The sequence below is a fragment of the Cynocephalus volans genome, chromosome 1 (genome assembly GCF_027409185.1).
Source record: "Cynocephalus volans isolate mCynVol1 chromosome 1, mCynVol1.pri, whole genome shotgun sequence".
NCBI lineage: Eukaryota > Metazoa > Chordata > Mammalia > Dermoptera > Cynocephalidae > Cynocephalus > Cynocephalus volans.
Window position 1 is genome coordinate 30,842,726 of NC_084460.1, and position 22,089 is coordinate 30,864,814.

Here is a 22,089-nt window from a genome sequence, read left to right on the forward strand (position 1 = left end):
TGTGTGAAGAATTTGGGGCTCTGTATGTCTCCTTGTGAATTGAGTCAGAATTGCCTCATTTCTCTTCTTGGGTCTGTCTCCCGTTTGCTTCTAGACCTTCCCGTTCTTTGGTGTAGCTCCTGCAATCCTGAGTGAGTTTGGGGAAGAGTTGGAAGGTGAAGCTGAAGGTTATCTGGTAAGGCCCTGGCCCTAGGGGATCTTTGAGGAGAGGGGAAAAGGGTTCACCAAGGGTACTTTGCTCTAGAGTTTATAACGTAATCTTTCCTGGTAGCTGCTTAGGACTGAAGCTCCATGGTTGGAGGTTAATCCTCTCTGAGAGACCCCTGGGGGGATCCTTCTGGATACTTTGCATGCACCTCTGCCTTTTGGCCCATGAGGTTCTTAAGGGTCTTTTTAGAGTTTGCTCAAAGATATCTGATGGTACCTTTTTGGGTCTGGAAGACTTAGTCCCAAGTCTTCCTTTGACAAACATTCTAGAGAAAGGAGACTTCATTAAAGTGGTGGAAAATCCTTTAAGCTCTGGAATTAGCCTGCCTGGGTTAAAATCCTAGCCCTGCCTCTCTGTGACCTCAGATAAGCTACCTAACCCCTCTGAACCTAAATCTTCTCAGTTGTAGAATAGGGTTATAATAGTAACTTTGTTTCCTATGGTTGCTTGGTTATACTATATAATCCTTGCGAAGGTTGGTACAGAACCTAATAGGGCTTGATAAATGTTAGCTGTTATGATTGTTGTATTAGTACTTGTAAAGACCTCACCAGCCCCCCAACCCCACCCCATTTCACTTTCCCAAGAGCAAGTTAGTAACAGGGGCAGGACTTGAATCCAGACCTTCTGACTCTTAGCCTAGAATTCCATCCATCCCATCAATCTGCTGCCATAGAACATTATTGATTGGGAAATAATAATTTACTCATGTGTAGGTCCCACTTTTTTTATATATGGCTGTTTTCATTTGCATCAAACCAGACCCACTTTCCCAAGGGTTACTAAAAAGAAGACTCTAATTTACTAAATGCTCATCACTAACAGAATGCTGTGCTAAGTAATTTCCACATACTATTAATTTAGTCCTCACAATAACTTTGGAAGATAGAAATTATATTCTCTGGCTCAAAGATAAGGATCCTGAAGCTCAGAAAGATAGTTACTTACTTGAGGTCATACAGCTAGTAAGTAGCAGAGTTGAGATTCTAAGCCAGGATTATCTATCTCCAAAGTCTACACTTGTCATACTTCTCAGGTATAGCATTCAGGACATTTTCCCTCAGGCTTAGCAGAGCTTTGTCTTCCAGTGAGACAGCATAGCAAACGTGATCACTGTGCCTTCCTCACTCCCCAGGTGTTCAAGCAGCCCTGGCCAGGGATCATGCGCACAGTCTATGGGAACCATGAACGTTTTGAGACCACCTATTTTAAGAAGTTCCCTGGGTACTACGTGACAGGAGATGGTGAGCCTTGGCTATCCCCTTCCCGCGCTTACCACTAAGACATGTACCTTCCCCTTCCATTTTCAGGAAGAGTTGGCTAGGGGTGACAAAAACAGAGAGAGAAACGTGTCCTACCTGTCAGTGTCCAGTATCCAGGTAGAGCTACAGAGAAGATTATAAGAGCAGGAATGAGTATTGCAGGAAGGGTCTCAGGATGGTGCCATCTGAGATTGGATGTTTGAGGAAAGAGGACCTTATTTCTTGCTCTTGTGTTAAAACAGATGGGGCATGTGGCAGTGTGTATTACTGTGTCATATGTGTCCTCACGTTTGGAGCCTGTGTTTGTCCATTTGTTCATCCACCAATGCATTCATCCAGAAATATTTATTGAGCACGTACTATGCCCCCACACTGATCTAAGCACAGGGGATATTACTGTGAGTAATGTAGTCAAGGTCTCTGCTCTCATGGGCCTTTACATTCTAGTAAGAAGAGACAGACAATAAACCCAGCAACCAAGAAAATAAGTAGAGATAAGTGCTATGAAGACAACTAAACAGGATAATGTGATAAAGAGTATCTGCAGGGATGGCTACTATTCCTGGGATGGTCAGAAAAGGCTTCTCTGAAAAGACATTTGGGCAGAGACCGGAAGGGTGAGGAGCTAAGCATGGAGAAATCTAGAGTAAGAGTGCTCTGTGCAGACAGACACAAGCTTGAAATGTCTGAGGAACAGACTGAAGTGTAGTGAGCAAAGGGAGGAATATTATATGAAGCTGGAGAGGTAGACAGTATAGGGTCTCGTGTGCCATTGTGAGGTGTTTGGATTTTATTCAAAGTACAGCAGGAGACATTTACAGGTTTTAAGTAGGGGGTAATAAATGATTTACTGCTTAGAAAATAACTTTACTTTATGGAGAATAGACTTTAGATGGGTGTACAAGGGTACTTCAAAAAGTTCATGGAAAGATTTGTATTATCTTTTAATTGTTTTTCCATAAACTTTTTGAAGTACTCTCATATTAGTTATCTATTACCATGGAACAAATTACCCCCAAAGTTGGAAGTTTAAACAACAAATATTGTATTATCTAACATAGGTTCTGGGGATCAGGATTCTGTGAACATCTTAGCTGGGTGGTTCTTGTTCAGGGTTTCTTGTGGGTTGCAGTTGAGCTGTTGGTAGAGTCTGCAGTCATCTAAAGGTTTGACTGAGTCTAGAGGACCAACATCCGTGCTCACTCATGTGGCTGTTGGAGGGAATCCTCAGTCCCTTACCACATGGGCTTCTACACAGAGCTGGCTTCCCCCCAGAGTTAATAATCTGAGAGAAAACAACCAAGACAGAAGCTACAGTGTCTTCTATAGCCTAATCTCAGAAGTGACATTTCATCATCTCTGCCAAATTCAGTTGATCACAAGGACTAACCCTAGTACAGAGAGAACTATGCAGGGCCATGAATAACAAGAGGCAGAGATCAGTAAGTCCATCTCGGAGGCTGGCTACCACAGTGGGCAGGAGTAGAAGCAGGAAGACTTGTTAGAAGGCTATGGCAGTGGGTGTGACTGTTTGGTAATGTGGATCATGTATCCTACTGTGGGGTATTTATTATGTTGTGAATTTCTTCCCAGGCTGCCGGCGGGACCAGGATGGCTATTATTGGATCACTGGCAGGATTGACGACATGCTGAATGTATCTGGTGAGGGCCAGGGACCACCTTCCCATCACATTAACTCAGCTCTCCTGGCAACTCCCAGCCAAAGCCTTCTGAGGGAGCCGGGACTGTACATTGGCCAGACAATGTGTGGAGTGCAGCTTTCAGTTCTGGGCCCAGGTTTTGGAGGAAGAGTGATGAACACTTGAATGTGCCTAGAGGGAAACTGGGATGATGGGGTAATTGGAAGCATGCCATGTGAAGAATGAATGAAGGTCCTTCCCCATTTGACCAGGCCAGGACTGTCCTGTGGATACAAATGGAGCAGGGGCTGGGGCAGAGGCTGGAATCTCTCTCATGGCCCTTCCTTTCCCTTGACCAGGACACCTGCTGAGTACAGCGGAGGTGGAGTCAGCACTTGTGGAACATGAGGCTGTTGTGGAGGCAGCCGTGGTAGGCCACCCTCATCCTGTGAAGGGCGAATGCCTCTACTGCTTTGTTACCTTGTGTGATGGCCACACCTTCAGCCCCAGCCTCACCGAGGAGCTCAAGAAGCAGAGTGAGGAGCCTCCCCGGGCAGGGACTGCAAGTTGTTGGGGGGGGGGGGGCTGAGTGAGCTGCCACAAAGATCCCAGAAGCCCCGGGGGCTGATCGCCCTCTTCCTGCTCAGTCTCCTCTGGTCTTTCCACTAGGATAATAATAATAACCAACATTTACAGAATACTTTCTCTGTGCCACCCCTGGGCTAAGTGCTTAAGATGCCTTATCTCACTTAATCTCTGTCACCCTTGTGAAATAGACTCTATTGTTACCTTCATTCGAAAGATGAAGAAACTGAGACTTAGAGAAGTTAAATCACTTGCACAAGGCCACACTGCTAGAAAGGTAGGATTTAGACTTTAGCAGGTTAATTCTAGAGCCTGAGTTCCATGAAGGTGGATTAAGATAAAAATGAGAGTAAAGAGACATTGTGTTAGAGAGAGAAAGAGAGAAAGTGAGAATGACTCTGTGGGCAGGTTCTTGAAGAGGAAACAGGTGAGAAACTAAGCCATCTCTACCTTACTTTTGGGAAGTCTGGCTAAGGGTGCTGAAGAAATGCTTGATGATTTGTTGGTTTCAGTTAGAGAAAAGATTGGCCCCATTGCCACACCGGACTACATCCAGAATGCACCTGGCTTGCCTAAAACCCGCTCAGGTATGTTCAGGGGCTTCCAGGGATTGGGAAGGGTCGAGGCCCAGTGGTGGCTGGGTGTGTGTGGATGAAAGCCTTTGGCAGGGCTGGGGTGGGTCAGTGTTGTCACCAAGTAACCAGAGGCCTGTGGTCTCCAGGGAAAATCATGAGGCGAGTGCTTCGGAAGATTGCTCAGAATGACCATGACCTGGGGGACATGTCTACTGTGGCTGACCCATCCATTATCAGTCACCTCTTCAGCCACCGCTGCCTGACCATCCTGTGAACGAGACCCTGTTCTTTACTCAGGATTCCCCCTGCTTGGCTCTCCAGTTTTGCACATCCTCCCTGACCCCATCCAGGAGTGCTGAGAGCCAGTACTGACCCACACCACCTTCCTTAACCAGCTGACTGGGACCCAGGAACCACCTTTGTCCCTGCATGGAGACAACTTCCTGTGACTGCCAGGTAGAAGGGATAGGGCCTAGGTCAGCCTCAGACTGCAAAGAGCTCTCAGCCCAGAACAGGGACCTAAAGGCCACATCCCCAACTCAAGTTAAGTGTTCAGAGGGCAAGTGAGAGCCTAGACGAAAGCAGAGAGGCAGCTGTGTAATCCTGTCAGCTCTCTCAGGAAGCACCAGTACTTATATCGGGCATGCACTTGCCCTTAGAAACAACACTTTGTAGATCAAGGAACAATTGATTATTGTTTTTTAAATACTTTGCTGCTTCTGTTCTGGGTCTGAATTCCCTTTTGTGCCAGATGGCAGTACTGTCTGCCCATTTGCTCCAGGGTTCAGGCAGGTTCAGTCTCCAGAGGGTTTTCAGATCATCTGCTTCCTTAAAGGAGTGGATGTATTTTGTTCCTAGGGCCAGAGGAACTTGTCTTCCTTGTCCTCTCTTTCCACCCTCCCCTGAACAGAGACCTGCCCATGAGAGACAGTCTCAGATGAAACTCTTTTCTTGCCTCAGTTGTGCTCAAGTCCTGTGGTTGTAGGAATAAAGTCTGTGACCTCAAGAGAGTGGTGAGTTGTTTTCTTAGATCTTTCAGGCTGTGTACTCATTAGCTGCTCTGATTTTTGTGACAGATGGGAAAGGGAGTGGTATTACCCAGGACTACCCTATTATCTTCCTTCTGGAACTTTTGATTTGGGCAGAGCTAGGTAGGGCCTCACTCCCAGGCCCTTTGACAAGCCTCTGAACTAAGTAGGAAAGCAATTGAAGCCAGTTCACAGTTGTGATGTCCCATCATGGTTGCCTTTCCTCTTGGGCTCCTGCCAGAATCACTATGATTCTGTAGGAGCACCAGTGGGTAACTAAGGATTGAAACTTCACGATCCCCTTATGGGGTCTGGATCTAGGGAGACCCTGATTATAGCCCAATCACCTCCCCTGCTCCAATCCACCTTAAGTGGGCCGACCTAGATTATAGCTCCCCCTCCCCACTACACACAAAGCAAGGAATCACAGAATCAACAATGTAGATTTATTTAAGGCAGCGTTGGGGAAAGGCTATGCCCCTCCACTCTGCCTCCTCCTACCTCTCAGTCCTATCCCAAGTCAGGCACTGGAACGTTGTAAAGGCTGATGAGGGGCTGACAGGAGGGTGGCAGGGTTTATGGATCTTTACCTCAAAGCAGTTACCCTTCAGTTATACCCACACCCAAGGATTTGGCGGCCTCTAACTCTCATCTAAGGAAAACAGCTTTTCTGGTCCTCAGATGGAGAGCTGGAGGAAGGTACCCAGCATTTACCCTTCCATGAAGACCCAGGAGGTCTTTAGAAGAGACCAGCCCTTCTGAGATTGGAGGAGGGCTAGGAGAGAAATGACAAGTACAGTGACAGAAAGTCTCTTGAGTGAAGTCCAAGCTGGCCTGGATTTGCCCTCACACAGGGTATGGGTTGTCCAAGACTGCCACTCCTGCTGCCACACCACCATCTGCATGCTCCATGGCTTTGGTTCGAAGTAGATGCCCCACGTGCTTGTTCATCACAAGTGTCTTTCCCTGCCTACAGAAATAGGGGCAGGAGACACACAACATCACCTGGACTCAGCCTCCAAACCCAAGACTGGTCCCAGCTGAGCAGTACATAGGAAACTGATTAAAATCCTAGAACTGTCTTGGGTATAGAGTCAGATTTGGGTTTGCATCCTAGCTTGGAAATTATTAGCTCTATGTCTTTGGGCAAGTTCTTTAGCTTTTCTAAATATCAATTTCTTCAATTTAAAATAGGAATAATACCCCTTACTTTGCAGGTCATGAGAATTAATTAAAACAGGAAAAGCGCTTAGCATGATGCCAGGCTCACATTTCATGTCCGTAACTATAAATTTCCTTCTCTAGATGGCTATGGTAGGGGTTGGGGAGAATACTGCAAGTGGTTAGAGGGGAGGTTGTAAAGAGGGCAGGCTCTGGTGGGGAGCATGGTAGGATCTGGTATCCCTATCTTGCTCTGACCTTGAAGTAAGTATTTTGCAAGAAGTGGTATGAGGGACCAGGAACCGTTCCTTGCAAATTCCCAGGTCCTCCTCTCTTTCTGATTCTTAGTGCTCAAATCCAAACCCAGGGGCCCCTCAGCCTTTCAGATCCACTGAGTATCCCCTAGCTGGTACATTTCCCCTTTCTCCAGAATCCCCAGTGGACTAGGAGCTAGACCCAAATTCTCTTCCTCCCTGGAGTCTCCTTCTAGTCCTGGATTGTTAGACTGTATTTTCTGAATCTTCTTGGTACTACTTGGAATTTCCTTTACAGTTGCAAAGCACTTCTAATCTGGGCTTCATATGATAGCCCTGTGAGGTGGGCAGGTCTTGAGTCCTTGGCCTCATTTAATAGGTAAGGAAATACATAACAAAGCTAGGGATTGGCAGGACTGGATGGAAGCCCAGGATTCCTGACTGTCCAGAGTTCCCTCTAGGTTTACTTGGCTGGCACCCCTGCAAGGAAGGTGCTCCTCCTGACTGGCTCACCTGACATAGACCCCAAAGATGCCCAGCTCTGAGATGCACTGGACCATTCGTGCAGGGCTGCCAGGACGTAGCAGGCAATTCCCAAAAGGCTCAGGTTCGATCTTCTCCATGAGGATGTAAGAAGCCCTCTCCTCGCTGTCCTTCAGCCGCTCCAGGGCCTGCACCATCTCCTCACCATACAGGTTGTTACCTGCAATTAGACTGGCCAGTCACCCTAGGCCCTCTGCCCACCTCCACCCCGTGCCCTCACATCTGGGGCCATGTGGGCAAGACAGTAGTCTCAGTTCCTGACACTAGCTCAGTGAAGCCAGAACACATTTGGCTCCCAAGGAGGGAAAGTCACCTTGACAGGAGAGCGCTTACACAAGGGAACACACTATCTGCCACATGTCCTGCCCTGGTTCTTCTTCTACCTATATATGGCTGTTCCTTCTTAGCCTACATTACTGGATCCTTCTCCTTTTAAATAGTGGGGTTTCCTGGGAATTGGTCCTTTACCCTTGCTCTCTCCTCTCTGTACCTTTTTTTCAGAGATCTCTTCCTCCCAATTCTCCATCTATACCCCATAAGTTAACTCACAAATCTTTTTAACTCAAGCTCCCAGCTCTAGACATCACATGAATGTCTCACAGTCCCCCAAAACAAACTCAACATGTCCAAATAGAACTCATTACTTCTGCCTGAACCTGACCCTCCTGGATCTTCCCACTCCCAATCAGGCCAAAGACATCCCTGAGTCACATTTAACTCTTCCCTCTTCATCACCTCTGTTTATTCCCTGCAACCTCCTAATATGCTCCCAACCTGCTTCCCCACAATCTACCCTCAGGCCCCTCAGACTAAAACTTGTCCAAACCTTCCCCTGTGCTCCACAGCACTTGGCCACAGGGTCTCAGGGGACGCTGTCCAAGGTGGGGTCTGCATCAATTCCTCTAGTATCCCCTGAGCCTGGGACTGTACCGTTGATCACTGGAGACAGGCTGTTAGCCCTTTTCACTGAGCAGTCCTGCAAAGAAGGATCCACCTACCTCCACCCTCTCTCTGGGGCTTTAGCACAAACCGGCTAGGGGCAGCAAGGGCCTTGGTGATGGCCTGGTCTCCTTCTTCACCCTGGCAGGAGGCAGAAAGCAGTCACCAGCAGTTTTAAGGCTAAAGAAACAACAGCTGAGGTCCAGCTGGTCACACAGAGCAGCATCAGAGGAAGAACAAGAGGCGGAACAGCCAATAAGCTCCTTCAGGCTGGATGCTACTATCTAGATGTGACCCCCTACAACCCCCTGCAGCAGTAAATGCAATAACAGGCCTTTTTCTGGCAACAGTTCAGTACTCTGCACAGGAGCTAGAAAGATACTCCTCCATTACTGCTATCTGCCTCAGTCCCTTCTCCTGGCTGCCATCCCCATCTCCACCTTTGCTGAGGGTGTATGCAATGGATTCCAGCTCCTGTCTTCCCATCATGAGTCTATGCCTCTCCCCAGGGCTCTAGGCATTCTCCAGGGCATCACTGACCCAAGTCAAAACAACAACCACAATGCTAGCTCCATCCTCCCCAAAACTGTGCTCCAGGTCTCTGTCACCTAGGAGGCCTGTGGTAGGAGATACAGGCTGCCCACGCACCATGTCCAATGAGTAGAGGCCAGCAAAGGTGGCACGGAGGCGGGCCACAGCCTCTGACTGGCCAGGGAGCAACACCTCCAGCACACCCACTCTGCTTAGCTCCTGCTGCACCTTCTTAGTCCCAGCCAGCTGGGTGGCAATGTCTGGGCACTTGACAGCACATGACCTCTCCAGCAGCAGGCGTGCTTCCCAGTTCTGCAGAAGGAAGAAGACAAAAGGAATTCAACTTTTTTTCATTTCAGCTGACCCTTGCTGGGCATCCATCAGGTGCCAGGTATCATGCTTTGTACCTTCACATTCATTATCTCCCAGAATCATTGCAACATCCTTGTGAAGCAGGTGAGACCCTTCCCATTCTGCGGGATTCTTGCCTGTAGGGAGCTCACAGTCTAGCACAATGATATATAACTATAATTAAAAGGGAAAATGACAAAAGGTGTAAGGGTGTAGAAAAACTAATGAGTACGTTTGAAGGGGGTGGAACACTTGTTTATGAGCTCAGCTTCCCACTGTATTCTAAATAGAATCCAAACTCCTTACCATGGCCTATAAGACTCGGCAGGCTCCTGTCTACTTTTTTAACCTTATTCCATGCCATCCCACCCCACCTCACACTCCCACAATCTAGCCACACAGACCTGTCATTCCTCAAATACACAAACCTCATTTCCTCCTCAGGGCTTTTGCTGCTTTTCCTGCTGCCTGAAATTCTCTTCCATTTGGCTTTTCCCATGATTGTTGGATCCTTTTCATCTTTAAGTCTTGGCTCAAAGTCACCTTTTCAGAGAAGCCTTCCCTGAATACCCTATTTAATGTGGGTTTCCCATAACTAACTTTTCACTCTGTTGTTTCATTCAAAGCAGTTACCCAAAACTAGAAAAAAACATTTTTCTGTTTTGGTTTACTTTCTGATGCTCATCTCTCTGACCAGACTGTGAGCTCCATAAGGACTGGACAGACCCTTGTTGTCTGCCTTATTTTCTGTTGTATCCCCAGTGTCTAACACAGGTCCTGGCACTTTGCAGGTGCTCAATAAATATTTGTTATTGTTGCAGAATGAGGTGAAAGTTGAGTGGGGTCCTGAAGGACAGAGTCTGACAGGAGAGACTCAATGGAGAAGGGATACTCAGGCTAACAGAATAATATGAGCAAAGGTCTGCAGGTGGGTAATCAAGGATGAATGGTCTGTTGTACCAGGAGCTTAGGGTATATGAGGCAGGGAAACAGTAGAAAATCATGCCTCCCAGGCACTGGTCCCCATTCTCAGGCACTGCCCTTGCCTCTAGAGCACAGCAAAGTGCCCACAGCAGGATCAAAGAAATGGCCTGAGGTGCAACCCCCATGCTCCACCCAATGCTGTCCTTCTTTTGATACAATTGGTCCACCTGCAGCACCTTTACCTGATCTTCATCAATAACCCCAGCCACTTAATTACTAGTCTGGTGTCCCAGGCAGAGTCACGGGTGCCCAGAACACAAAATAAACCCAGAGAAGTATCCCATTATGTTAGAAGCAGGGAAAGCAAAACCCAAAGATGATCAGGGACTTTCCCAGGGCCACCTAGCAAGTCACTGAGCTTTGCAGATCTACCTCCATTTTATAAACCTGGTCTGAGCTTCTTAGTTCCCTAAAAATGTCCCTTCTTATACAGTACTTTCCTTCCTTGTTAGCTCAACCTCTTCACTCCTTAAGTTTTCTTTGGCCCCTTCCCTAATACCCCTATCCTGAAATCTGGATCCACTTTCCCAATAGTTTCTTTCTTCTCTAGTCACCAAGTTCACACCATTGCTAACCACCTCTAGAGGAAAGGACCTTTTATAGAGCTGCTGCCTCTACAGAGCTTCCCCCTACAGAGCTCAACCCAGGGGGAATCCTAGATGAATTATAGACCTGGAAGAGCTCCCTCAATTTTTTAGTGTATCTCTCTCAGTTTATAGAAATTGAGACCCAGAGAGTGTCAAGAGCCTGTTCATGGTCACACAGAGGCAGAGTCAGGCTTATGACCCCGGTCCACTACCCATGGTATTTTCTGACTTATTTCCTCCTTTACCTTCTCCCAACTGAAAGCTTGGCTTCTCAGCCTCTCCATGGTGTGGACATTAGGAGCAGGGGAGAAGAATGGTATACTGGGAATACCATCACCAGCCTGAGAGTCAGAAAGCCTGGGAACTTGCTGTGGAACCTTAAACAAGCTTCCACATCTCTCCAAACCTTAGTTTCTCCATCTGTATAATGGGATAATTATATACCTCACAGGGCGGTTTTAAGGGTTAAATGAAATAATGGATGTGAAAAGTAATTTTGAAACTGTACAGTAGGATAGCAGGATAAGGCAATATCATCATTACTGTCATTAACATGAAGGAGTAGACAAAAACTTACAGGCTCAGATAAAGGAGAGGTAAGAGTTGGCAGGAAGAAAATGGTCAGTTGTGTGCTGGAATTAGCTTGCATAAAGTAGGGAGAGCTGACTGTACCCATGTCTTCTCAACTCTATGTTCAGAGATATTAAGTTGGATAGCTTGATATTGGCTATGGTGGATGTATTTAAACTACAGAAATCAGCAAATGCCATAAACTGAGGCTTTTTCCCCCAAGAAAGATGGTTGTTAAACATTTACCAGCATATCTCTGGAAACAGTGTGAGTAGCTGAAGCACCATGGATTCCTGAGGATTCAGATTCTAGAAGACAGTGTGTTTGTAGAGTGAGAGGTAGCAGAAAGCTAATGGGAAAATAGGAGGTTACAGCAGCAAGTTCCCCGAGGAAGAACTGAAGCTAGGAGTCAGGGAAAAATCCAAGTTGTTGTGCCACCTGAGTTGTGGAGCTCTGGCAGGTCCCAGGAGGCAAAGGATGATCTAACATAAATACCAACCTGCAGACTGTACTGACTTGGCATGTAGCCATCCCGGAAGTAAACCACAGCAACTTCCTGGCCATCCCTAGAACATAGGATGGAGAAAGCTGCTGTATTAAATTATATGATATGTTCAGTGGTTCCATCTATTTCAGGGTACATCAAAACAAATTTAGCTTTCTTGAAAGGCAGTCCACAGGGGGAGCCTGGACAGGGGTTCGTTGGAAGCAGTGGAAGTAGATCCCCACACTATCAGTGCTTTCACTAAAAACACAGAGGTGTGCAGTAAAGAATGCTTTAGAATATTCCAGATCTAGAGTCATTCTAGGAAGGCTAGAGGGAAACAAGAAGGTAACCAGAATCAAATTAGGTAAGTTCAAAAAAATGTGGGCTCAAAATTACCAAGCAGCAGAATCACATTGCCATGCTTAGCAAAACTTATATTCTTGCCGCTTAAAGTAGATGGAACCAGGCTGAGATTTTTTTTTTTTTAAGTGGCAGGAGTGATGATGGGGGAGATTAAAAATTATGAGTCAAGACACAGACTATCTTTTTAAACTTCTTCCCCTTTTCTTGGATCTATTTGATAATGTCTGGTTTATCTGCAAAGTAACTACTTTGTTTTGTTATGATAAAAGCACATTTAAAAAATAGTAAGTGATATTGTAAAATTCCATGGAGGTTCGCAATTTTAACAATCACAGAGTTTTAGGTCTAACTATGTGTGCTATAATGCTACCCAAATACTTGGCAGTAAAGCCACCTGGTGGGGGGGCCCTAGAAGGAAGGGCAGGGTCTGGCTTGGGTCACAATCCAGGCCTGAGCTCAGAGAGCAGCATCCAGATCAATCACAGAATGAGCCAGCTGCTCTTCTTCCCTGACAGCCCAGACCAACTGCTCAGGCCGGCCTTGGCTTGCCACTAAGAGAGACAAGAAAACTTTTGGGATCTGGGGGGCATATGAAAACCAAGGTTATTTTTAAGGAGGCCTTTATCCAGAATGTCAACACCTCTGATACAACCTGTTTGAAGAAGAGCTTGGCTAGCCTTCTCCAAAATTTCCTGGGAGGATGAACTATCTCAAAAAATAAGAGAGAAGGAAGTAAGCCATCACATCTCCCAGAAGAAAAGATCATTTGGGGGAAGAAGTTGGCAAGATGACTTTCATAAACCAGCCTTCTGTTGGGTCCTTGGCAATGCTTACACAAAGAGCCTCCGGTCTTGGTCTAGAGACCCCTTTTCAGAGACATCTTCAAATCTTCGCCGGATTACGTGGATGTTCCTGGGAAAGATGGGCAAGAATCAGAGGGAGTAGATGCTATGTTCTGAGTGGCCTTCCCCAATCCTGAGGCCACACCTGGAGGTCCCCCCTCCTTTACCTACCTGGCCAGTAGCTCATTCTCTATGGCACGCTGGTCAAATATGTTCCTTTCCTTCTCTTGAGCAATCAGTAGCACCAGAGCACTGGGAAAAGAGCATAGGTGGCCCGAGGCTGCTACAGAGCTTGTCCTTCCTCTGTCCCATCCTTTCTAGGAATGAGATTCCCTCAACTTGGGATTGCCTCAGGCATAAACACCTGAGGCTCAGAGATATACATTATTTTCTGAAAATAGGGAACTTATAAAAATGAAGATGTATCTGCTCCTTCTCCAGTGGGTAGATGAAATATTGTAATGATAATTTTCTGTGCAAATTAAAACTTAGATTTAAAACCATCTCAAAAACCCAAGAGGACTTTTTCTTAGAACTTAATGATTCTAGAATCTTTCTGAAAGAATAAACAGGTGGAAGTATTGAAGAATATTCTATAAAAGAACAATGTTGGGGGTTGGAGGCTAATGACTCTACTACTAAATTGTAACACATATATTAAAAGAGTGTGGTTCTTGCCTGAAACAGAATAGCTAAATGGAACCCTACAGAAACCCATAGAGGCAACTGAAAATAAGGCATTATTTCCTGGGGCCTCCCAATATTTTTGTGATGTACACTGGGCCATGGACTTTTCATCTCTGTTTATCCATGTGTTTCTTAAAGAAGCAGGGGCTTGAGGACTCGGAAAAACTTATGCCAGAGAATTGTCTGTTGGCTGCCAGCTAAAGTATTTTCAGTTGTCAAAGATAGGTCCAGCCCCCCACCAGACTCTTAGGGCCAATGCTCAGCAGTACCAAACTCCATTTTTGCTGTAGCTGTGCTGCTCTGTGACTGTTGCTTCTTGTTAAGACCCTTGGAAATCCAAACTTTGGCTTAGGATTCTCAGTGTATATTCCTGACCTCCTGTACTGGCCTCTTGTCTGTTTGTCTGTGAATCCCCCTACCTTAGCTGAATCTCTTGGAATAAACTCTGTTTGCCTGACTCCCTTCCACTTAGCCAAAATATAGGTTCTACTACACTTCCTCTCCCGGCCTGCCTGAAATCTCATGAGGTCAGACATGACATTAAGCTGAGCCTTGGCTTAGGCTGGGTATCTGAAAGACAAGCTAGTAGTGGTGCACTCACAAGCCATCTTGCCCTGAGGGAGTCCTGAGGGTCAGTGGCCCTGCTCTTCACTTTGCAGCTGGAACTGCTCAGTTCATGGGTGGGGGGATGTGGCAGGGTGTGTGTGGCACCTGGCCCAGGCTGGCTCACCTCCAAGAAGGGGTGGAGGAGGAAAGCTGGAGGCGATAGGCTGAAGTGGAACTGCATGCCCTGGCCAATTAAGCCAGCCTGCCACCTACCAAACAATCAGAGTCAGACCAGAAAACATATTCTCCCTCCTCCTGCCTTTAGTTCTGAGTAGTCTGTTGGTAGCAGGCCTAGGAAAGTTGTCAGCTCAGGAAGGTGAAGTGGCAATAGCATGCTAGCTGGGAGCAAAGACACCTGAGTCCTAGTCCTGGCACTGCCCGTGACTTGTGGTGTGTCCTTGGTCGTCATGTCAGTTTCTTTCCTTGGGGCCTGATTTCCCCATCTATAAAATAAGGGTGTTAAGTAGATCATAGTTCCCAACCTTTTATCACCAAGAATCCCCTTTGTTTATTCTACTCATTCCAACCACAGTCCCTTATGCTTTAAAAGAGTTTGCCTAAATTGAAATCATAATTCATTTTCCAAGCTTCCTTTTAAAAAAAACTGTAAAAGCATGAGATAATTGATGAAAATTCATCTGCTCTTCAAATGCAGTTTTTCAATCTATACTATGGGACCACATCTCTTGGAGTGTAACAGAACAGGCTTTAGAGGCAGATGAATTCTAAACTCATCAGTTAAATAACTTTGCATAAGTTATTCAACCTCTCTGAGCCTCAGTTTACTCTTGTATAAAATAAAACTAGCAGGCTGGCCAGTTAGCTCAGTTGATTAGAGCACAGTGTTATAATACCAAGGTCAACACTAAGGTCAAGGGTTTGGATCCCCATACCAGCCAGCCACCGAAAACAAAAACAAAACATTTTAAAAAATAATAAAATAAAACTAGTACTTGTTAAATGGTAGCCATTATTATTATTGAACGTACCACATAATGATCCACATCAATTTACTTATTTTTATTATAATTATTATTTTTTTGGCAGCTGGCCAATACATAAATCAAACCCTGGACCTTGGTGTTAGCAGCCCTATACTCTAACCAACTGAGCTAACTGGTAAGCCCTATCTGCTCTTAGCACTTTTATTCTTTTTTTTCAGCAGCTGGCACGTATGGGTATCCGAACCCTTGACCTTGGTGTTATAATACCATTCTCTAACCAACTGAGCTAACTGGCCAGCCTCCTACACCAAGTTTTTTAAACCACTTTTCAGATCCATGATCCCATTTAATTCTCACTACCACTCTTTTAGGTATTATTATCACTCCTGTTTTACAAATTAGGAAACTGAGTCTCAGAGAAAAAAAATTGACTTGCCAAGGTCATGTGCCAGGTCAGTCAAAGAGCCTATCCAACTCTAATGATGGGAGAAGCCAGTTCCAGCTCAGCCACCACACAGCTCCTACCCACCAGCACCTAATTCTGGGCACACGAGTCTTCTCTCTCCATATTAATCACAGGCTGGCAGGAGAAACTCTCAGTGGCGTTTGCCATCAGCAGTTCCCCAGCTGACCCATCCTCTGGATTCACTCTTAAAATACAACTAGCCAAGAGTTCTATTTGACAGAATATTTGTCTGATGACTTTTAAATGCTCAGAGTCTGAGGTTTTTTGGGCTTTAGTGAGGCTCAGCAAGCCCAGAGAGGCTCTCTTGGAGCCAAAAGAATACTCAAAAATGCAGTTCTGGAGCGAGGTAGACTCTGGGCTCTGCCACCAATTTACCAGCTGACCTTGAACAATTCATTTCACTTCTCTGAACCTCAGTTTCCTCATCTGTAAAACAGGGGGGATGACTAGTACCTCCCTCAGAGCATGTGTTATGAGGATTCAATGAAATCCTGTATGTAAAGCATTTAGAATAGGCACTGGTAAGTGCTCATTAAGGGCTAACTATTAATGCCATATTAACATTGCAATAACTTCTAATATAGTGGCCTGTCGATTATCCAGAAATCACTTACCTAACATCTTCACATATCTGGAACATGGTTGAGAAATAAGAAGGAAGCAAAAAATGCCTCTAAGCAGTTAAAACAGACACCGTAAAATTCCTAAGTCAAAGCTTATTCACTTAGTCATCAAAGAGCCCCTCACACTCTTTAGATGCAATCATAACAACTCGGATCATTTGACTTCCCAAACTATAGCAAATCAGAAAGGAGGTATGGAGATTGGAGTGGAGGATTCCAAATTCAAGAACACTGATAACAGTAAACAAAAGTAAGAGCTGATAATCGGGAAGCAGACAGGAAAACTATGAATGAGAACTTAAAGCCTAGCAGTAAAGCCACTAGTGCAGGCAAACAGCCTCACACCTCTCCAATCCTAGGTATAGTACTGCTGCATTATAGCAAGATGCAATCGCTGACAGTCATAACGATGATCTCCAGCCAACCAGTAAAGGTTAGATTATAATCAGCATTACTTATTTAAGAAGGAAGCTCAAAACTCCATTAATTTTGGCACTTAAAGGTTTAAGTTTCTATTCCTAGAAAAATCCTCTCATTCCCTAATTATGTCACGCAAAGAAGTTGCTGCACCCATGAATGCTGAATCTAAAGCAGGACACTGCTGCCACTTTTTCACACCCTTACTTGGCTGAGCCGTAGAGCTCCCAGGCTTTTGCAATCCCCAGGGCCAGTCCCTTGCTGGGATTATTGGAGAGGATCTTTGCAGCTTCTTGGGTCTTACTCAGGACACTGAGAACATGTCTGTTGGAAGAGAGACAGCTGTTCAGTAATTGGATGGACCTGGAAGACCCCTGTGCCCATGATCTCACAGATACTTATAGAAACATTACTCTGAGAATCAGCTGAGCACTAAAAAGAACTTTACCATCACAACCCTAGAGGATCCACTTCAGGCTGTAATACTGGGCTGCCCTACCCCTGTCCCCTGGTGCACATGCCCAGAAGAGCCCTAAGACCCTGTGTCCCCATGCCACCCCACCCCAGCCTCCCAGTGAGCTGGAGCCCCTTACCCTGGGCCTCCAGGTGCTGTCTGGAATCCTACTGCAGACCGTCTGAAATGATAGCAACCTGGAGTACCACTGCTAGCTAGAAATGGATGCTGCTAGGATCCAGCCCTCAGATGGAAGCCCCTGCATTCCTCTCTGCCTTGGATTCTGACCTCCTTTCAGGACCTCAAACATGTCAAGCTCTTTCTCACCTCAGGACCCTCGAATATACTGTTCCCTTTGTCTGGAACACTAACTTGTACAATAATAAAGGGGCAGGACTAGATGAGCCATAAGGTCCCTTCTTTCCCTGACATACCAAAGATCTAATTACAAGTGGAAACTGTGGTGTGTGTGTAGGGGAAACACATGACCCAGGGCGCAAGAAGGTACAGTCATAGTTGGAGATCCTTGGCCCAGCCAGTGATTGTAGGTCCGTCAGTCTGTCACCCCATGGATGTGCTCAGGGCTGCCTAAGGGACCCACCGGTGCACAGCTGGGGTCCGGGAGGCTAGGCCCCCAAAGCTGGCAGAGATGGTGTTGATTTCAATCTGTTTCAGGGCTGGGGAGCCATCTGTGTTGCACTGGAACATGTAGTCTGAGCGGTTCAGGCCTAGGAACACGGTCTGTGGAGAAAACTGAAGGCTGAGGACATCTGCCCAGGGGCTGACTCTGAGGGCCAAGCCACAGAGCAGACAGATACTGGGAATTCTGCGCAGAGATTAGAGGCACTACTTAACACTTCCAAACCCAGTAAGGTCATTCTTTTGGTCACCCCAGGATTGATCACTGGGATGTACAAACCCAGTGGAGACAAGTGAGAGGCAGATTCCATTAGTTCAGGGTCTGGGCCAAATTCTTCTGGTAAAAAAAAAAAAAAAATACAGAGAGGGGAGGGGCAGCTTCTGGACTGGTGTGGGTCTGGGAACGGTTACCTGGGCAATGCCTTCTTTCAGGACTTGCTTGTGAATGTCAAAGAGACGAGCAGTAAAGTCATCTCTTTTGATGGTACTGGAGGAGGAAACAGAGAACATTTTCCAGGCCACATGGGGCCCTAAAGTCAAGAAGTCCCACCCTCATCCATTAACTCTTAATCCTCTCCAGGCCTACTGGCCAAAACTTCAACACCCGCCCCATCAAGTAGAGAACAGTGGTCAGGACTCCAAGTTTAGTGGGTAAGAATCTCTTCACCAGGTAGAGAATAGTGGTTAAGAATCCCAGTTCTGGGCCGAGCCCGTGGCGCACTCGGTAGAGTGCTGCGCTGGGAGCGCAGTGACGCTCCCGCCGCGGGTTCGGATCCTATATAGGAATGACCAGTGCACTCACTGGCTGAGTGCCGGTCACGAAAAAACGACAAAAAAAAAAAAAAAAAAAAAAAAAGAATCCCAGTTCTTCCACTCACTACTAGGCAACCTTAGAAAATCATTTCATCTTTCTGTGTCTCAGTTTGCTCATCTGTAAAATGAAGAGGAAAATAATTGTATTTATATCGTAGAGTTGTGGCAAAAAGTAAACAAGATATTACATTTAAAAAACTGAACATAATGTCTGGTCCAAAGATGAACTCAAAAATGGCATGTGATATTACTATTCTATACTTGAATAGTTCTGATGGTTGGTAAGCTTTCTGACTGACCTAACTTTCATAGCTTCTCCTCCATTCTGGGACCTCCCAGGACTAGTCTTCTCTTCCTCCTTCATGAGAGCCCTCAGAGATTAGAAGACAGCAATTATGTCCTGTGCTCCAATAAGATTTTTCTGACCCAAGCTAAATATCCTGTTTTTTTTCTTCAACCAGTCCTTATATGACATGATTTCCTCAGGGAAGCCTTCCCTATCTGAGTCAGATCCCCTGCTACATGCTCTCATAGTACTGTGAGCCTCTCCTTTACAGCACTGATTGCAGTTACCATTTTCCATTTTATCTGTGTGAGGAGTAGTGTCACCTCTCCTGTTTAACAATATACCACCTGAGGGTGGGGGCCATGTTTATGCTGGCTCATCGTCATAGCCCAGTGTGCTGCTGTGGCATGTGACATGTGCTGAGGGCACATCCAGTATGGTTTTTATGGAGCCTCAGGAAGAGGCACAGTGAGAAGGAATTCACACGTAATTTACACTACACTTGGGCCAGCCTGTGGCTAACTCGGGAGAGTGCGGTGCTGATAACACCAAGGCTACGGGTTTGGATCCTATATAGGAATGGCCAGTTGGCTCACTTGGGAGAGCATGGTGCTGACAACACCAAGTCAAGGGTTAAGATCCCCTTACTGGTCATCTTTAAAAAAAAAAAAAAAACTACTACACTGGTTGCCTCTCAAGATTCAGGGCAGACTTTGCACATCTGCTCAATACCAACTTCCAGGCTTGCCTTGTTACAGGGACCTCAGCAGACCAGCTGGGGGAGCCAAAAACTAAGGCCTGCCCTGTTCCTCTGCCTCCCGGGCAGCTCTCTCATGAGGCCTTTCCCAGACCCTGGACGTTGGGATGCATTTTTCCTTTCAACCGTGTGTGGGGGCCTTTCCCAGACCCTGGACGTTGGGACGCATTTTCCCTTTCAACCGTGTGTGTGTGTGTGTGTGTGTGTGTGTGTGTGTGTGTGTGTGTGTGTGTGTGTGTGTGTGTGCGCGCGCGCGCGTGTGTGTGTGCGTGTGTGTGTGTGTGTGTGTGTGTGTGTGTGTGTGTGTGTAAGAAGAAAAGGGAAGGCAGGGGCTGCAGAGATGGCCTGCAGGGAAGGTCTCCCACATAATTGCATCATTAGGGTGAAGGTCTGCTTGATATTTCCTACAATCCAGAATCACAGGTAAAAAGCCAGGCCAAAGATCTTGGGGGAAGGTGACGGAAGGGTTCATACATTCATGGTTCATTAGGTGTTTGGCTCCAAGTCAATGATTTCCAAACTTCTTACCATTGTGATCCCTTCTCATACTCACCCTCACACCAAGGTCTACATTTTAAAAAGATTTTATCTCTAACAAAATAAACTTGTTTTCTGTTGAAAAATTAATCAAAGACATGCAATTATATATACCTCTAGCATATATATAAATGTATAATATTTATATGCAGGATCTTCAAAAGTTCATAGAAAGATTCCTATTATCTTTTAATTCTATTTTTCCACAAATTTTCTGAAGTACCCTTGCATATATTTAATTCTAAAATAAAGGATTTATTTATATTTAATTTTAAAATAAAGTAAGAAATTTCACTTGCTCCAGGATCTGAAGAAAAAGATCAAGGGAGAAGAGACAGGGACAGGTAGATGGGGTAAGACACTCCAGGGGTGTTTCCTTTTGCCAAGGGTGTGACCCAATCTGCACCCCATCCCATCCAAAGATGAGAGGCCTGGGGTGACAAGAAAGGGTCACTGCTTAGGAGAAGAAGTAGGAAATGTGACTTTAAACCCAATAACCTTCCCTACCCTCTGTTTTCCTGCAAAACTAGGCTGATCTTCTCTAATTCCAAATGGAAATTCCAGTCTTAAAAGCAGGGGGCCACAGATCACAGGCTGTCAGCAATAAAGATCCTAGATTTAAGACAACCTCCACATTTTTCAGATGAAGAAATTGAGGTCCAAAGAAGGAAGGGGATTTGTCTGAGGCCATATAACTAAGTGGTAAAGCCAGGATTAGAAACCAGCTTTCCTAGGCTGGCCCGTGGCTCACTCAGGAGAGTGTGGTGCTGACAACACCAAGTCAAGGGTTAAGATACCCTCACCGGTCATCTTTTTAAAAAAAAAAAAAAAAAAAAAGGAAACCAGCTTTCCTGTCTCCTATTCTACTACTTTTTGTTTCTCCTGGGGGTTATCTGTCCTCTACCCTACCCAGTCAGCTAACCCAGCAACACATCATGGCTCCCCAGTCTTCTAGTCCCTTGGTTCTAGGAGCTCCCATCCGTCCCCCCACCTCCCCGCTCCCATGCCTCATCACCTGGTACCTGGAGAGAGTTTGCTCCAGAAAGGCAGCATTCTGGCTGACAGCATCCACTAGCAGGTTGAAGTCCATCTGCACAGCATAGGCCTGCTCCAAAAGGGCACTGGGGACCAGTGAGGGGAAGAGCGTGAATGGGGCATAGCTCACCACCTGATCAAGGAGAGAGAGTGAGGCAGAGGTAATGCACCTGTGAATGGGCTGTCTTCCTGCAACCATAACTCCATGGAAAGTCTGGCCTATATTTAGTGAGGACAAACCAACTGCAGAATAGTGGTTACCTCAAGGAGGGGAGGGAGGGGAAAAGAATGAGGAAGGGGTACAAAGAGAGCTTCCAGATTCTGTGACATTTTATCTCTACATAGAAAAAAAAAAAAGAGAGAAGCAAAAAACAAATAACTAAACAAAAAAAACCTTCACAAAATATTATTGAGATTTTACTGTGCACTAGGCACTGTTTTAAGTACATTACATGGATCCATCATTTAACCCTATGAGGAAGATACTATTAATATCCACATTTAGATAAGGGACCTGAGATAGTGAGGTTAAGTTACAGATCCAAATTATATCCAGCTGGCAAGTGGTGCTGGGAATTGATCTAGGATGGTTACTAAACAACACACACACAGGTGAGCCCCTAGCTGTTTGGTATTCAAGTCCAGGCCCCTCTCCATGTCAGGAGCTCATACCCCAGTCCCCTTGCCTTTTGTTTGGGTAGAGGTGAGTCCCACTGGTAGGGCTGCAGCAGAAATGAACTCTGGCCCTCTGAGCAGAAGCCAGGAGTGGTTTTCCCCTCAATGTTAGAGAGGGTGACTCAGGTTAACAGGCCTGGAATTCAGCTGCATTCTGGGTTCTTTGGACTTTGATATAGCCAAGAAACCCAAATACTATCTAGGACACCGTTTCTAGAAAGGGAAAATGTATTCTGAGAT

The 22,089-nt window shown here is 45.9% G+C and overlaps 2 protein-coding genes across 4 annotated transcripts in view; one reads left to right on the plus strand and one right to left on the minus strand.

Moving 5' to 3' along the window:
• ACSS2 (acyl-CoA synthetase short chain family member 2) overlaps positions 1-5,276 on the plus strand; it is a 41,194-nt gene extending 35,918 nt beyond the window's left edge. For both annotated transcript variants that reach the window (XM_063092337.1, XM_063092338.1), the window contains 6 exons: positions 95-175; positions 1,344-1,452; positions 3,064-3,132; positions 3,470-3,646; positions 4,208-4,282; positions 4,417-5,276. In XM_063092337.1, the coding sequence (XP_062948407.1) occupies positions 95-175; positions 1,344-1,452; positions 3,064-3,132; positions 3,470-3,646; positions 4,208-4,282; positions 4,417-4,544 (639 nt within the window). In that variant the 3' untranslated portion in view covers positions 4,545-5,276. The remainder of the gene's footprint in view (positions 1-94; positions 176-1,343; positions 1,453-3,063; positions 3,133-3,469; positions 3,647-4,207; positions 4,283-4,416) is intronic.
• A 471-nt stretch (positions 5,277-5,747) lies between these two features.
• The window catches only part of GSS (glutathione synthetase), a 29,753-nt gene continuing 13,411 nt past the window's right edge, over positions 5,748-22,089 (minus strand). The window contains exons 3-13 of one of the 2 annotated variants that reach the window (XM_063106270.1): positions 21,162-21,307; positions 18,158-18,233; positions 17,709-17,848; positions 16,861-16,977; positions 13,082-13,162; positions 12,903-12,980; positions 11,718-11,784; positions 8,934-9,038; positions 8,255-8,336; positions 7,227-7,416; positions 5,748-6,268 (exon numbers count right to left, since the gene is read on the minus strand). In XM_063106270.1, the coding sequence (XP_062962340.1) occupies positions 6,145-6,268; positions 7,227-7,416; positions 8,255-8,336; positions 8,934-9,038; positions 11,718-11,784; positions 12,903-12,980; positions 13,082-13,162; positions 16,861-16,977; positions 17,709-17,848; positions 18,158-18,233; positions 21,162-21,307 (1,206 nt within the window). In that variant the 3' untranslated portion in view covers positions 5,748-6,144. Of the gene's footprint in view, positions 6,269-7,226; positions 7,417-8,254; positions 8,337-8,843; positions 9,039-11,717; positions 11,785-12,902; positions 12,981-13,081; positions 13,163-16,860; positions 16,978-17,708; positions 17,849-18,157; positions 18,234-21,161; positions 21,308-22,089 lie in introns of both variants that reach the window. The other variant, XM_063106261.1, reaches the window with a different exon arrangement.